The 13315-nt window shown below is 41.3% G+C and overlaps 1 protein-coding gene across 1 annotated transcript in view; it reads right to left on the bottom strand.

Moving 5' to 3' along the window:
* lmnb1 (lamin B1) overlaps window positions 1-13315 on the bottom strand; it is a 39400-nt gene that overhangs the window by 24762 nt on the left and 1323 nt on the right. Inside the window, exons 2-4 of the mRNA XM_028026215.1 lie at window positions 7594-7750; window positions 7388-7513; window positions 2780-2950 (exon numbers count right to left, since the gene is read on the bottom strand). Coding sequence (XP_027882016.1) covers window positions 2780-2950; window positions 7388-7513; window positions 7594-7750 — 454 coding nt within the window. The remainder of the gene's footprint in view (window positions 1-2779; window positions 2951-7387; window positions 7514-7593; window positions 7751-13315) is intronic.

Here is a 13315-nt window from a genome sequence, read left to right as displayed (position 1 = left end):
GAAAACTAATTAAAAGCACCAACTACACAATAACTGACTCTGATTGGACAGAGTTTAACAGTCTACAGCTGGACAAAATGAATCAAAGATGCAGTGAGAAAATTTGTTTCCGTCATTTAATTCATGTGGATTTGACATGAAACTCCAAGTTTCAGCAGTGATCCAGCCTCTGTAAAGCAAATGCAAATGATTGCACTTATGTTTTTCTTTTGGACATACTGTGGCTGCATTTTGGAATAAAAAAAGTATTGTGGACTGTAGGGAAAAGGCTTTTCTACCATGGCTCCGGAGTTAGCCGTGGTTGTAAGCCATTTACTACTAGCTCCTGGGGGAGTGGCTCTGCCTCACCCTGTAGTGATCGACTCCTTGCAGCTGCGTGTTGCCGCCATTCCCCTGCTTGGATCTCTGAGTAGCTGCCTCTCAAACTGCCAGGATCTCATCGTACTCTCAGTCTCTGATACTCTTTTTGTCAGTTGCTAATAAGAATGATCGATTTGCCATTGTCATCATTGCAATCCTCACTGTGCCCACAGTGCGGCTGCAGGTTTCCCCTCTTCGTTTTCCAGCTCAAAACAGAGCGCCACTGCATGCAGTGTGCTCATTCTTCAGGTAATTCTTTTTCCAAAGGAATGTCCTTGCATGGATAACAGGAGGGTAAGGTGGGAAGGAGTGTTACGTTTAGATATCTTCAAGGAGATTGGAAATATGCAGCCCTTCCAAGGCAACATGGGGAAAGCCAAATGTCTTAGGTCTTAGATTATAAATTTCAATCTTCCCTAAAGTCTCTCCGATACATCTCAGTTCCCGATTATCCAAATTTGGTCGTTCCACTGAGCTGAAACTAGAAACTTCTCCAAGATTGATTCCATCCCGCTAGTGAGTTTTGGAGTCCTCAGCTGGGCTGTGAGTCTCAGCAAGACTCACATCCAACTTAAGATAAGATTTATTGTCATTGTCATCAACAGATTACAACGAGATTGAGATCTGTCCACACCAACAGTCTGAGTGTTCGCTAGTTCAGCCAACTCCATCACAAATTTATCAATAAGCCAGGTATCTGCAAGCTCCAAACAGCAGAAATCCTGTCAAGAATAAATCCAGGATGTATCCCGCAAGGTGTGTCCCCGCAGAACAAGAGGGCTCTCCTGTGCCCAGTCTTCTCGTAGAGAAAATTTAATCAATTGCATTGACAGATCGATTGACCAGCTCCATAATTTGTAGATTTGGAGGATGTGGCTCCAAAAATAGAGAAAAAGACAGCACAAAAACATAGCAAGCAGGGCAGGCATGGGCAGGGAGGGATCAGAGGAAAAACGCGTCCGCCTTCACCAAGAGCAAGAGAGGAAAATGAGGCAGAAAAGGAGAATCCGTCCTTCAGAGGATGCAGACCCGGAATTTGGACACAGCTATAGAATTTTGTCTGCCCCTCTGAGCTGCTCTTTAGAACTACAGTGATGGCAGAATGTCAGTACTACAGACATGGCGGAACACTGAGTTACTACAGAAGGCTGAGCTGGCACTTAGAAATATGGAAATAGCACATTGACGGAACACTTAATACAGAGAAGATGGCAGAAGAGCAAAGGCAGTAAGTACCATATGATTCATGAGACCTGACAACCACAATAGACTGTGGAATGAGAGCATCACATACCCTACACGTCTTCATATATTTCACAACAGGTTTTGGGCATTATATGACTAGTTTAACCCAACCACTATTATACATGGGATTATTGTGGCCCTTTTAAATGAAGCTTACTGAAAATTTCAAAATAAAAGCCTCAATATTCCTCTCAAGTTAGTGCACTGTCTTAGGCAGTGCACTATTATTAGCCTTTATCATGTTTTAGATGTTTCTCTGGTTGATCCTTGCCTGATTCAGCTGATTGCTGTTCAGCAAACACCTGTCAATTGAAATCACCTGGGCTGGGAAACACTGTTCCAGTGGAAAAGTGCCTTATGTAGATGTAACCTGGTTGTATTTCTCTTTTGTTATAATTACACAAAATGCCCTTTTTTTGGTTAACTGTATTGTTTCTTACCTGACTGAAACACCTCTAAAAAAAAATCTGTCATTGTTTTAACCGTGTTACTTTAAGAGCGGAAGCCCCTCCTTTTTATTTCTTCTTCTGTGGTATTGTCTTTAAATTGTTTGCGCCCCTTAGACCCTCCTCTTTTGTCATGTCCTGCGGGAGAGGTGTGTGCTGTTTATTTTTCATCTAAATACATCCAGTTTATTTATAGAGCTATTAAGTTAATTTTTGTTACGTACTTCCGTTTTGTGAAGGACTTGGAGTGGGCAGCCTATATCACGGTTGTTTTCAGTATGTTGTTCATGTCAGGTATGTTCTATAAAAACGGTTTATTTTGTTTATTGTTGTGAGACATGGTCCCCCCCGCCCTTTTGCCATGTTGTCCTGCGGTAGAGGACTTGGAGTGGGCAGCCTATATCACGGTTGTTTTCTGTATGTTGTTCTAGTCAGGTATAATAAATCGAGAAATCATCCTCTTTAAAGACAAACCATGTCATGGCCTGATCACTTAATAAAACCAGCACAACGCAGAAAGGATCACCGAGCAATTGTTCCTCTAAGTAACATGAAATAATTGCATCCAATAATGTTGTGACAATGTCAGTTTTTTGAGTTTGTAAACATCAACAGCATGTTCGTCTTTTGTTCAACATGTTCTCGAGGAATTAACATGTTAACCTGCGCTGATGAGATGTTTGTGTGTGTGTGAGGGGGAGGGTGTGCATGCGTGCGTGCTTTCATACTTTAGCCTTGTAGGTGCTCTCCATGTTGTCCTTGTAGATCTGGATCTGCTCTTCATTCTGTGCCCTCATGTCAGCCAGGGCCTGAGTCAGTTTAAATTCATATTCTTCCTTCCGACCAGAGTCTACCTCCACCAGTCGGGTTTCATACCTGTGTCGAGCCTCCTTCACTTCCTAAAACACAGTGCAGTAGTGACTTGGTGTTAGAAGAGTTATGATAGAGATTTATTTTTTACAACACTGCAATGATGCAAGTTGCCAGTAGAGGTTGCCAGTAGTAGATATGAAGGGCAGGTTCCATATCGTCCAGTTTGAGTGAAAGGTGGCGCAAAATTCATGCCAAGGTAACCGTCAGAGGGGCATGACCTGTGACTAATTATCTGTCAAATTGTAGACAATGCATGCACCCAGTGGTACTCCTTTAACACAAAAGGAGTACCACTGGGTTCTATTATAAATCCAACTCTGTTTTCAATTTATGTAAAAGGTGTTGGTGAAAAACTGATGACACTGTTTATTTTCATGCAAAATACTGCTGTGCTTGGGCACCTACATTTGACCCTCAATCTCATTAAAACTGACTAGCTTCAGCTGAGACTAGTCCTAAATATTAAGACAAAGGTCATGATGTTTGCTAACAAGAAAAAATTTCCTCAAATCCTTAAAAACAATGACGGGAATACCATTTGACTTTGTTGAGATACACAAGTATGTTACAATAGAAATTAACAAGCTTTCATTTAAGTTGCATTAAAAATGTTGAAAAGGAGTTAAAGATTAAACTAGACATTTTCTTTAGAAATAGATTAGAAACCTCTTGTTTTAATGACATTCCTGCCCTTTCACTGTGATGTTTATACAGTAAACATCACATAGGAATGCTCCTGTCCACACCTGTTGTAACTGTAATTTATATTCTCAAGTGAACTGGCCATCATTATAAGTTTGTAGACTCATGCACTGCTATATTTCTATCTCTAAAACTATACTTGAATTATTCCCACTCTATTTGTCATCACACCTTTCACTTAGACAAGGGGTGAGCAACTCCAGGTGTCGAGGTCCAGTGTCCTGCAACTTTTAGATGCATGCATCTCTACTTCAACACAGAGTGAAATAACGAGGTCATTGGCAGGGCTCTGGAGAACTTGACTGCACTTAGAAAGTGGTTTAGCTATTTGATTGAAGTGTGTTGGAGCAAAGAGACATCTAAGAGTTGCAGGACACTGGCCCTTGAGGACTAGGATTGTCCAAGCCTGACTTAGATAGTCCAGTGACAGGCTACACTTTCAGGACCTGCTCACCTTCTTTGATTCATCAGTACTTGGAAAATGTTTTATTTATTACTCTGCTCCATCAACATGGAACACTCTACAGAGAAAGAGCTGAAATTTTCCACATTGATTCCTTTGGGATAATTCAAATATCCTTTAAGTCAAAACAAGAAATTTTCTTATAAAACTTGCTCTTTTTAATTGTTGGTTTTGTTCTATTTGTAATTTTGATGGTTTGTCCAAATGTGTTTGTCTCTTCTAAATGTGACCCTCATTGAGATCTCTTTTATAGTATGACAAACCGGTATAAATAAAAGTAAACATTTTTTTTACTGAGTTACATCTTAATGTAGGATAAAACAAAGGAACATTTGAATTGTTTAAGTGCCATAATTAGGACATCAACTCTAAATATGATTAAGTCATCTTGAATTTGAATTTAACAGCAGTGCGGCTGCACTGGTTATACCAATATATAGTGTGAGTTGATGTTTTAATTATTATTTCCATCCATCCATCCATTTTCTAATACCCTTGTCCCTAGTGGGGTCGGGAGGTGCTGGTTCCTATCTCCAGCTAAGATTCCGGGTGAGAGGCCGGATTCACCTTGGACAGGTCGCCACTCTGTCGCAATCAATCAAATTTTATTTGTATAGCACATTTCAGCAGCAAGGCATTTCAAAGTGCTTTACATCATATCAAACACAAAAACACAATGCAACATAGAATCAACAATCAAAACACGACATTAAGTCAGGTTCCATCAATAAATTTGTAATTGATTATGTTTCAAATACAATTCTAAACAGGTGGGTTTTTAGTCGAGTTTGCATCCATAAAAGGTTTACCTGTTACACTCCTACTGTGTTATATGGAACAAAATACCTATTGCTATTTTTATTCCACTCACGCTCACAATCACACAGTTTAAAACAATGTAGACAGCATTTTAATGGGCTTCTGGCACAAGGCTCCGTACACCTCTTTCACGGAATTTCGAGCAGGGACTCCACCGTCCCTCACAGATTTTTGTGCAATTCTATGGTACCTGTTAGTGTCTAGAATTTACAGGGCAGGGCAACACAGAGACAGACAGGACAAACCAAACAACCTTGCATACACACTCACATCTAGGGAGAATTTAGAGAGACCACTTAACCTGACAGTCATGTTCTTGGACTGTGGGAGGAAGCTGGGAGAACATGCAAACTCCAATCAGAAAGACCCCAGGCTGGGAATCGAACCCAGGACCTTCTTGCTGCAAGGCAACAGTGCTACCAACTGCGCCACTGTGCAGGTCTTAATTATTATTTAATTATTAATAATAACTGAATTATTGTTTAAGTCATAACATATTTAAAGGTTGTTATAACCTTATATAAGAGTTGCTGTAGATGGTAAAGGCTATGGACAGGAAAGAGCTTCTGTAGTGATCTGCGTTAAAGCAAATTGGAAGAAGCCTCTGACTGAAGACACTCTGATAGTTTCATTAAGAAAGGGGTCAAGGTTGTACATCATCTAAGGAGGTACGGGAAATGCTAAAAGCACAGAACTAAGCCTTCAAGTCTGGCGACAAGGAGGCACTGAGGACAGCAAGAGCCAACTTGAACCGTGCTATCAGGTTAGCAAAGCGAACCCCCAGTCAGAAAATACAGGAGTTCTTCCACGACACCAGCAACACCAGGAGTATGTGGCAAGGCATAAAGGCGATCACAGATTACAATCCATCCTCCCCCCCAGTGGGTGAAGTTGATGCTGACTTTCTAAATTGACTCAATAACTTCTTTGGGAGGTTCGAGGCACTGAACAGTACTCCGGCAAAGAAAACTGTTCCCCACCAGGAAGAGGAAGCACTCTGCCTGGACACAGCCGATGTGTTGAAGACTCTGAAAAGAGTCAACCCACGGAAGGCCCCAGGCCCCGACAACGTTCCACTGAGGACGCTCCACTGAGGATGCCATCTCCTCCGCCCTACACCTGAGCCTGGCTCACCTGGAGGAGAAGAACACTCATGTGCGGATGTTGTTCCTGGACTTTAGCTCAGCGTTCAACACAATCATCCCACAGCATCTGGCAGAAAAACTGGGACACCTGGGCTTCAGCACCCCCCTGCGCAACTGGCTGCTAGACTTCCTCACCGACAGACCTCAGTCAGTCCGGATCGGACAACACACCTCCGATGTCATCACCCTCAGCACAGGCTCCCCTCAGGGCTGCGTCCTGAGCCCTCTGCTGTTCACTCTGATGACACACGACTGCGTCCCCAGGTTCGCCACCAACCACATCGTGAAGTTCGCGGACGACACAACGGTGGTGGGCCTCATCAGAGACGACAACGACCTGGACTACAGAGAGGAGGTGGAGCAGCTGGTGGACTGGTACAGAGACAACAGCCTGATCCTGAACGTTGACAAGACGAAGGAGATGATCGTCGACTTCAGGAAGAACCGGCCCAGCCACGCTCCACTGCTCATCAACAGCTCGGCTGTGGAGGTGGTCAGCAGCACCAAATTCCTGGGGGTGCACATCACAAACGACCTCACCTGGACTGGGAACACCACGTCTCTGGTCAAGAGGGCACAGAAACGCTTGTATTTCCTGCGGAGGATGAGAAGAGCACACCTGCCCCCGCCCATCCTCAAGACGTTCTACAGAAGCACCATAGAGAGCATTCTGACCAGCTGCCTCTCTGTGTGGTGTGGAGGCTGCAGCGCCTCCGACTGGAAGAACGTGAGGAGAGTGGTGCGGACAGCAGAGAGGATCAAAGGGGCCCCCCTTCCCTCCATTCAGGACATTTCATCCCAGCGCTGCGTGTCCCAAGGCCGAAACATCGTCAGTGACCCCTCGCACCCCCACCATGGACTGTTCTCCCTGCTGCCCTCTGGAAAGAGGTTTTGCAGCATCCGGTGCAGGTCCACCAGGTTCCGAAACAGCTTTTTCCCACTTGCCATCAGACTGCTGAACTTTTAATTGGACTGCACTTAAAATCTGGTCTCCACTTCATACCTTGCACATATACATAGCTAAATAACTTCCATTTTACTGTCAGTCCTGCACTTTATATTTTATATTCATATTTTATACTGTATTTTATTTTATTCTGGAGTAACCTCACAACATTGGAACCACAAAACGGCATCCTGAGCCGTATGCAACGAAATTTCGTTCTGTATACACCCTGTGCATGCAAAATGACAATAAAGTCAGTCTAAGTCCAAGTCTAATCTCCAGAGGTTCATCTGATCGGCTCAGTTCTAGAATGAATAAATGAGTTGAACCCCACTAACCACAGATGTGCATGATAAAGCTATACAAACATGACAAGTGACATCCTCACCTCTTCATGCATACTCTTTCGGAAGTCCATCTCTTCTCCCAGACTCTGGCAACGGTTTTCCAAGTCAATACGCATAAGCATCTCATCAGAAAGCTCCTTCTTGGCCTGAGAAAGACCTGTTTCCATCTGAAAAGAAATACCATCAGGAGTATGTGATTATATTTTAGTAAAAAAAAATCCCCATTCAAAATATTCTTTGCGTTTACCTCCTGCAGTTGTTCCTGCATCTCAGATAGAGTATTTTCCAGCCCCCTTTTCTCAGACAGTGTAGTAGCCAGCATTGCGTCTTTGCCATTGAGCTGAGCCTCCAAATCCTTCAGTCTGGCCAGGGCTGCTGCAGCCTCTGTGTCCTTTTTAGTGTAGCTGGTAGAGAGACGGGTGAAATTAGAGTGTAATTTTTCCCCCTAATGTCCATATGTGATCACAGTGCATCTGGATATCAACGAGGTGATGAAATTAAAAATATTTTGCACTAAACAGCAAACAAACAAAAAAAGTGCAGAAACTTACTTACTGCCTTATAAGAAATGTCTTCATCATTAGGAAAGCTGTGAAACCAGTAACCAGGCTTTCCCCTATTGTATTATAAGCCAGGCCATATGCCCCTCCCCCCCAGGCTAAGCATTGCTTGTTTTTGTGTTTAGGAAGAAAATAAATAACACATTTTTTAAAAATAAAACAGCTTCATTTTTTATTTTTAAAAAGCCAGACTGCAAGCAGCTCTGTAGAGCTGAGTGTTTTACTGGCAGTGCAGAATCATTCCTAAAGGATGGGCTTATAGTTGTTTGATAGACCACAAACCCGGGAGCGCGGACCAATCACACCACTGCCGCCTCTGCACGCTGGCTGCCTCGCGCGGTGTTGCTTTTTGATGTCTGAAGCTTATCACAGCACAGCCCACACATGCCTCATTTCACTCCACCTGGACACAGGCTGACCTGTATGGATATTTACATCAACCTCCTTGAGAACTTATGTTTCTTTGCAGAATTTTTCATCAAGGTAGGAGTCAAGTTTAAAACCCACTGTGTTAGCTCTGCTTGTGCAGCTCTATGGTATAACCGTAGACCTAACCATAGAGGTGTGTGTTGAGCAAGCTGTAAGAATGATATATCTTTGTGAACAAAGAATTATGTGCGGCATGTGTGTTTACATCTCAACACACTGCCCAGCAGGTGGCTCTGCCTCTGCGCTGATAAAGTTTATGTATTTGTTCCCCGGGTGGCTGGTGCTTTAGTGATTAAGCGGTTCAGTGGAGGCGCTTTTCCGCACGCCTCATAGTCACGCATTATGCTGGTTTTATTTTATTATTATTTTCCACTATTTTTCAGGCTACATGATGCATCAAACCATATCAAATGCTTTGCTCACTCAGTCAGGCAGAGTTAATGCGCGCGGCTGCACAGAGATCTGAAAAACGAGTTCCATAAACTCAGGCAACCAAGAGTTTCTGTGGTGCTTATTAAAAACTCAATAGACACAAACTGGAAGAGGTACTGAAGCCGCATAAATAAAATGTCCCGTTTGTCCCTCTGTACCGAGCAGAGATGATGATTGTAGTTTACCAAGATATATTTGTTAACAAACAGAGCTCAAACTCAAAGATTAACTCACAGCATCAGATTGTAGCTATGGTAACAAAAAAAATCTATGAAGATTGTTCTTTGAACTTTTATGCAGTAAACTTACCAGCTTCTTAAAATATTAAATTTAAAATGTTTTAATTTATGTATGCTGAAATCACTAAATCAAATTTATCAGTATTGATATTCTCAATAAATGTTACATTTATATATTGTTGGTATGTGTTCAAAATATTAGAGACGGAGCTTTCTCCAACATCTGACTTATTTGGATTAAACAGAAGTGCCAATAAATGATATTAATGTTAATAGTATTTTTTATTTGTTTTTAAGAGTCTATAGTTCTGGGTTTAAAACAAATTTCACTGGCGATGTCTTCCCATCCATTTTCTAACACCCTGGTCCCTAGCGGGGTCAGGAGGCATGCTGGTGCCCATCTCCAGCGAACTCCAGTTTCATGCGAGATCCGGGGTACACCCTGGACAGGCCACCAGTCTGTCGGAGAGTAGCGATGTTTTCCCGCAACATACAACTACCCAGTAATATTTTTACATTTCCTATCAACTTAACATTGTTTAATACAAAAACACAGTGCAGCGCCTCAGCAACCCAACCAACGGGCTTAGCAAGTTTTCTGGGGGAAACCCTGCAGTAACTATTGGCCTTATATATCTTCTGGAGCGAACTTAAGTACCATTACTGTTGCATTGTCAGTGATAATTTGCCTAACATTGTCAGAACTTTGTTCCCAAAGCCGAAACACTGTTCTTGGCTAAATTCATTTAAGTGTTTCTATGAGGAGTTTCCTACATGACTTTAAATTAGAATGCGACAATGAGACGAGAAAGCCGTAAGATTTGTCAGTCATGCCTGCTGCCTGATTGATTCTATAAGTATTTGATGCAGCTTTTGAACTGTTTTGTTTTGCCTGTCGTCTCTTAAAATTGCATCTACAGTAGGAAACTGATGAGTGTATGAAACTTGAATGACTTCTAAACTCTGCAACTACAAACACACCAGTTCCTTGGGATATGCAATAGTTAGTTACCTGCTTCTAAGCCATACACAGCAAAGGAGAAGATAGGTTTGAAAACTGACAATTTCTCTCTACTTACTTCAGGGTTTCCCCCAGTGTTTTGTAAGCCTGGTGGGCCACCAGGCTTTACTTGTGCTCCCACCAGGCAAAGCTTTGTTTATTTAATCTTTTATTTTTTTGTATGTCTGCCTTTTTTAAGACTTTATATTTGGAGTTTAGGTATTGTTAAATATGTCACATTATCTTCTTGTGATATTAAAGGTCAACTACAAGCCTTTAATTAACTCAAAAACACAGTAGGCTTTTGGACGACTGCCCTAGCGCCCCTGCAATCTGTGCGCCCTTAGATTCCACTCCTGTTTCAATGAACCAAAATTAAGATCCTACTGTGAACTATCCAGGTCAAGAACAGAATAAGATCCAACTTATGTTAACTGCAAACATCCCTTCTGTATACTGTACTGGATGAAAGTATTGTCCCCCTTGCAGAATTTTTTGTCACTCTACTAAATATTACAAAATTATAAACTAGGTAAACACAAAACAGTTTTCAAAAGACTGTTATTTATTTAGGGGAAAAGCAATCTAAGTCAACCAGAACATACATGGAAACAAAGTAAACCCACCATTCTTGAAATTAGAATTTAAGAGTGATGAGCCATGAGGCACAGCCATTTGTTGGACAACAAAGTTAAAATTTACTGCTGTCAACAGCTGCAATGTGACAGTTCCTGCAATCAGATTTAAGACAATATCAAGCAACATACTGATTTGTTAACACTCATTTAATAAGTGAGTGTTGCACAAAAAAATGCACATCAAATACTAGAATGTGCTTACTGCTACAAAAAACATTTCAGAGCAACTTTCTGTAAAATTGTTCTTTTTACGATAGAGTACCAATAACTAACAACAATAACTATCTAAAGTTAATTACCGCGGTGAAGTTAGCTCCATGTTGGAAATTTGTGCTCTGCGGAGTAAGCGGTGTCTAGCTCAAGGTTGATCCGATACATGAATGCTAATTTCGGACAGCTGTTCTCAACCCTCTCCCCTCAAAAGCTCGGAGGTTCGTCAACAAATTTCCTAGCCAAACACTTCTGAGAAACAAATCTAAAGATGTCTTGCCTTGTGACCAACTGACACAAAAAAGTTGTAATTCACGCTATTGCATGAGGCACACTCATTTCTATTCAATTTCAATTCAATTTGGGTCAAATGACTTGAAAGTCATTTGACCCAATGACTCAAACTCAATGGGAAATTGTTGTGTAACACTGGATAGATGAGGCACACATTGTTTTTCTATTTTGACCCTTTTTATATTTTTTCCATTACTATTTTAGTCAAAATATATAATTTTTCTTCTATAGCTTCCAAGTCATGTGACCCATTCATTCAAAGACAATACGAAATTGTTCTATTAGACTGTATAGATGAGGCATACTTTAAAAAAATAAAAATGAACCCTTTTTATATTTTTTAGGATTTTTGTAGTCAATTTATGATTTTTCTTCAATAGCTTCTGTTAAAAAAGAGGTAATTTAACGTTAACTTTGGACAAAACGTTTGGCTCTTTCCTCTTTAATTTGCCCGGGATCCTCGACGAGCAACGGCGTGCTGCTAAAACGAAACAACAACAAAGCGTGTTGACGTCACAGATCACAGAGTTTAATCTCATACAAAGCAATCGACAACAAAGCTGCAGAGGAACAGAGATATGCATTTTTCTCATAAAAATAAAGACACACAAGGGGAAGACAAACAAACATAAAACAAAGACAAAAAAAGGCAAAAATTAGCGGCCGCTGTCTCTCTCTCTTGGCGTGCTCCGTGTACGTAATTTTATACCAAATAGGTGTTTCCCTATTTAATTTATGCAGCCAAGGCGTTCCTCCCATTGACCAACTAGAAACTCCCTCAGCCCTCAGAGAAACTTGGAAACTCCCCTCATTTATTATGGCAAAGGTGTCTGTTTTTTGTCTAAGCAAAAGGGCGGACCACTTAGTGCTCATCTCTGTCTGGTACGAGCAGATCCCTGACGCCAAAAGTCCTAAGATGAGATTTCACAGACACCTCTGACGTCTCTTCCCCCAAACTTCCTTAGTTCTCCCCATTTGAATGTAAATTTTATTGCTCTGTCTGTGGGGGAGGCCCCTGCTTGGCTGAATGCCTGCTATTTCAGCTCCTTCCCAAATGCTCAACACAAAACTATTCCAAATAAGAGTGTTGGCTATACCTTTACACATGTCGTAAGATTAACTGTATTAAGCACCAAAAATAATAATTTTTCCTTAACACTTCCAAGTCATGTGACCCATTGACTCAAAATCAGTGTGAAATTGTTCTACTTGATCGCATAGAGGAGGCACACTCATTTCAGTCCCTAAATGGGACTGAAATGAGTGTGCCTCCTCTTTTGTTGTATATTATTTTTGGACCTAAAGAGGAACGATCTAGAGTCAATGCACAGTTTCAGTTATTACAACTAAAAACCAGCGATCAGGCCCGAAACCTGGGAGTAGTGATGGACTCTGACCTGAACCTCCAGAGCCACATAAAGACAGTTACAAAGTCGGCCTTCTATCACCTGAAGAACATTTCCAGGATTAAAGGACTAATGTCTCAGCCAGATCTAGAGAAACTCATCCATGCATTTATCTTTAGTCGCATTGATTATTGCAACAGCGTCTTCACAGGTCTGTCCAACAAATCAATCAAACAGCTGCAGCTGATCCAGAATGCTGCTGCTCACGTTCTCACTAAAACCAGGAAGATAGAGCACATAACACCAGCTTTAAAGTCCCTACACTGGCTCCCTGTAGCTCAAAGAATAGACTTTAAAATACTGTTGTTGGTTTACAAATCACTGAACAACTTAGCACCACAATACATTAAAGATCTGCTGTTGTTGTATCAACCTTCCAGACCTCGCAGGTCTTCCGGTTCTGGTCTGCTCTGCATCCCCAGAACCAGAACCAAATGAGGAGAAGCAGCTTTCAGCATCTATGCACCACAAATTTGGAGCAAACTTCCAGAAAACTGTAAAACAGCTGGAAACACTGACTTCTTTTAAATCTCAACTAAAAACCCACCTGTTTAGAATTGGATTTGAAATGTAATCAATTACAAATTTATTGATGGAACCTGACAATGCTGTGTTTTGATTGTTGATTCTATCTTGCATTGTGTTTCTGTGTTTGTAATGATGTAAAGCACTTTGAAATGCCTTGCTACTATGTGCTATACAAATAAAATTTGATTGATTGATTTAGGGTCTTGTATATTTTTTTCAAAACATAAAATTTT

This window comes from Xiphophorus couchianus, chromosome 8, assembly GCF_001444195.1.
Source record: "Xiphophorus couchianus chromosome 8, X_couchianus-1.0, whole genome shotgun sequence".
NCBI classification, from domain to species: Eukaryota; Metazoa; Chordata; class Actinopteri; order Cyprinodontiformes; family Poeciliidae; genus Xiphophorus; species Xiphophorus couchianus.
This window is presented reverse-complemented; position numbering and strand designations above follow the sequence as displayed.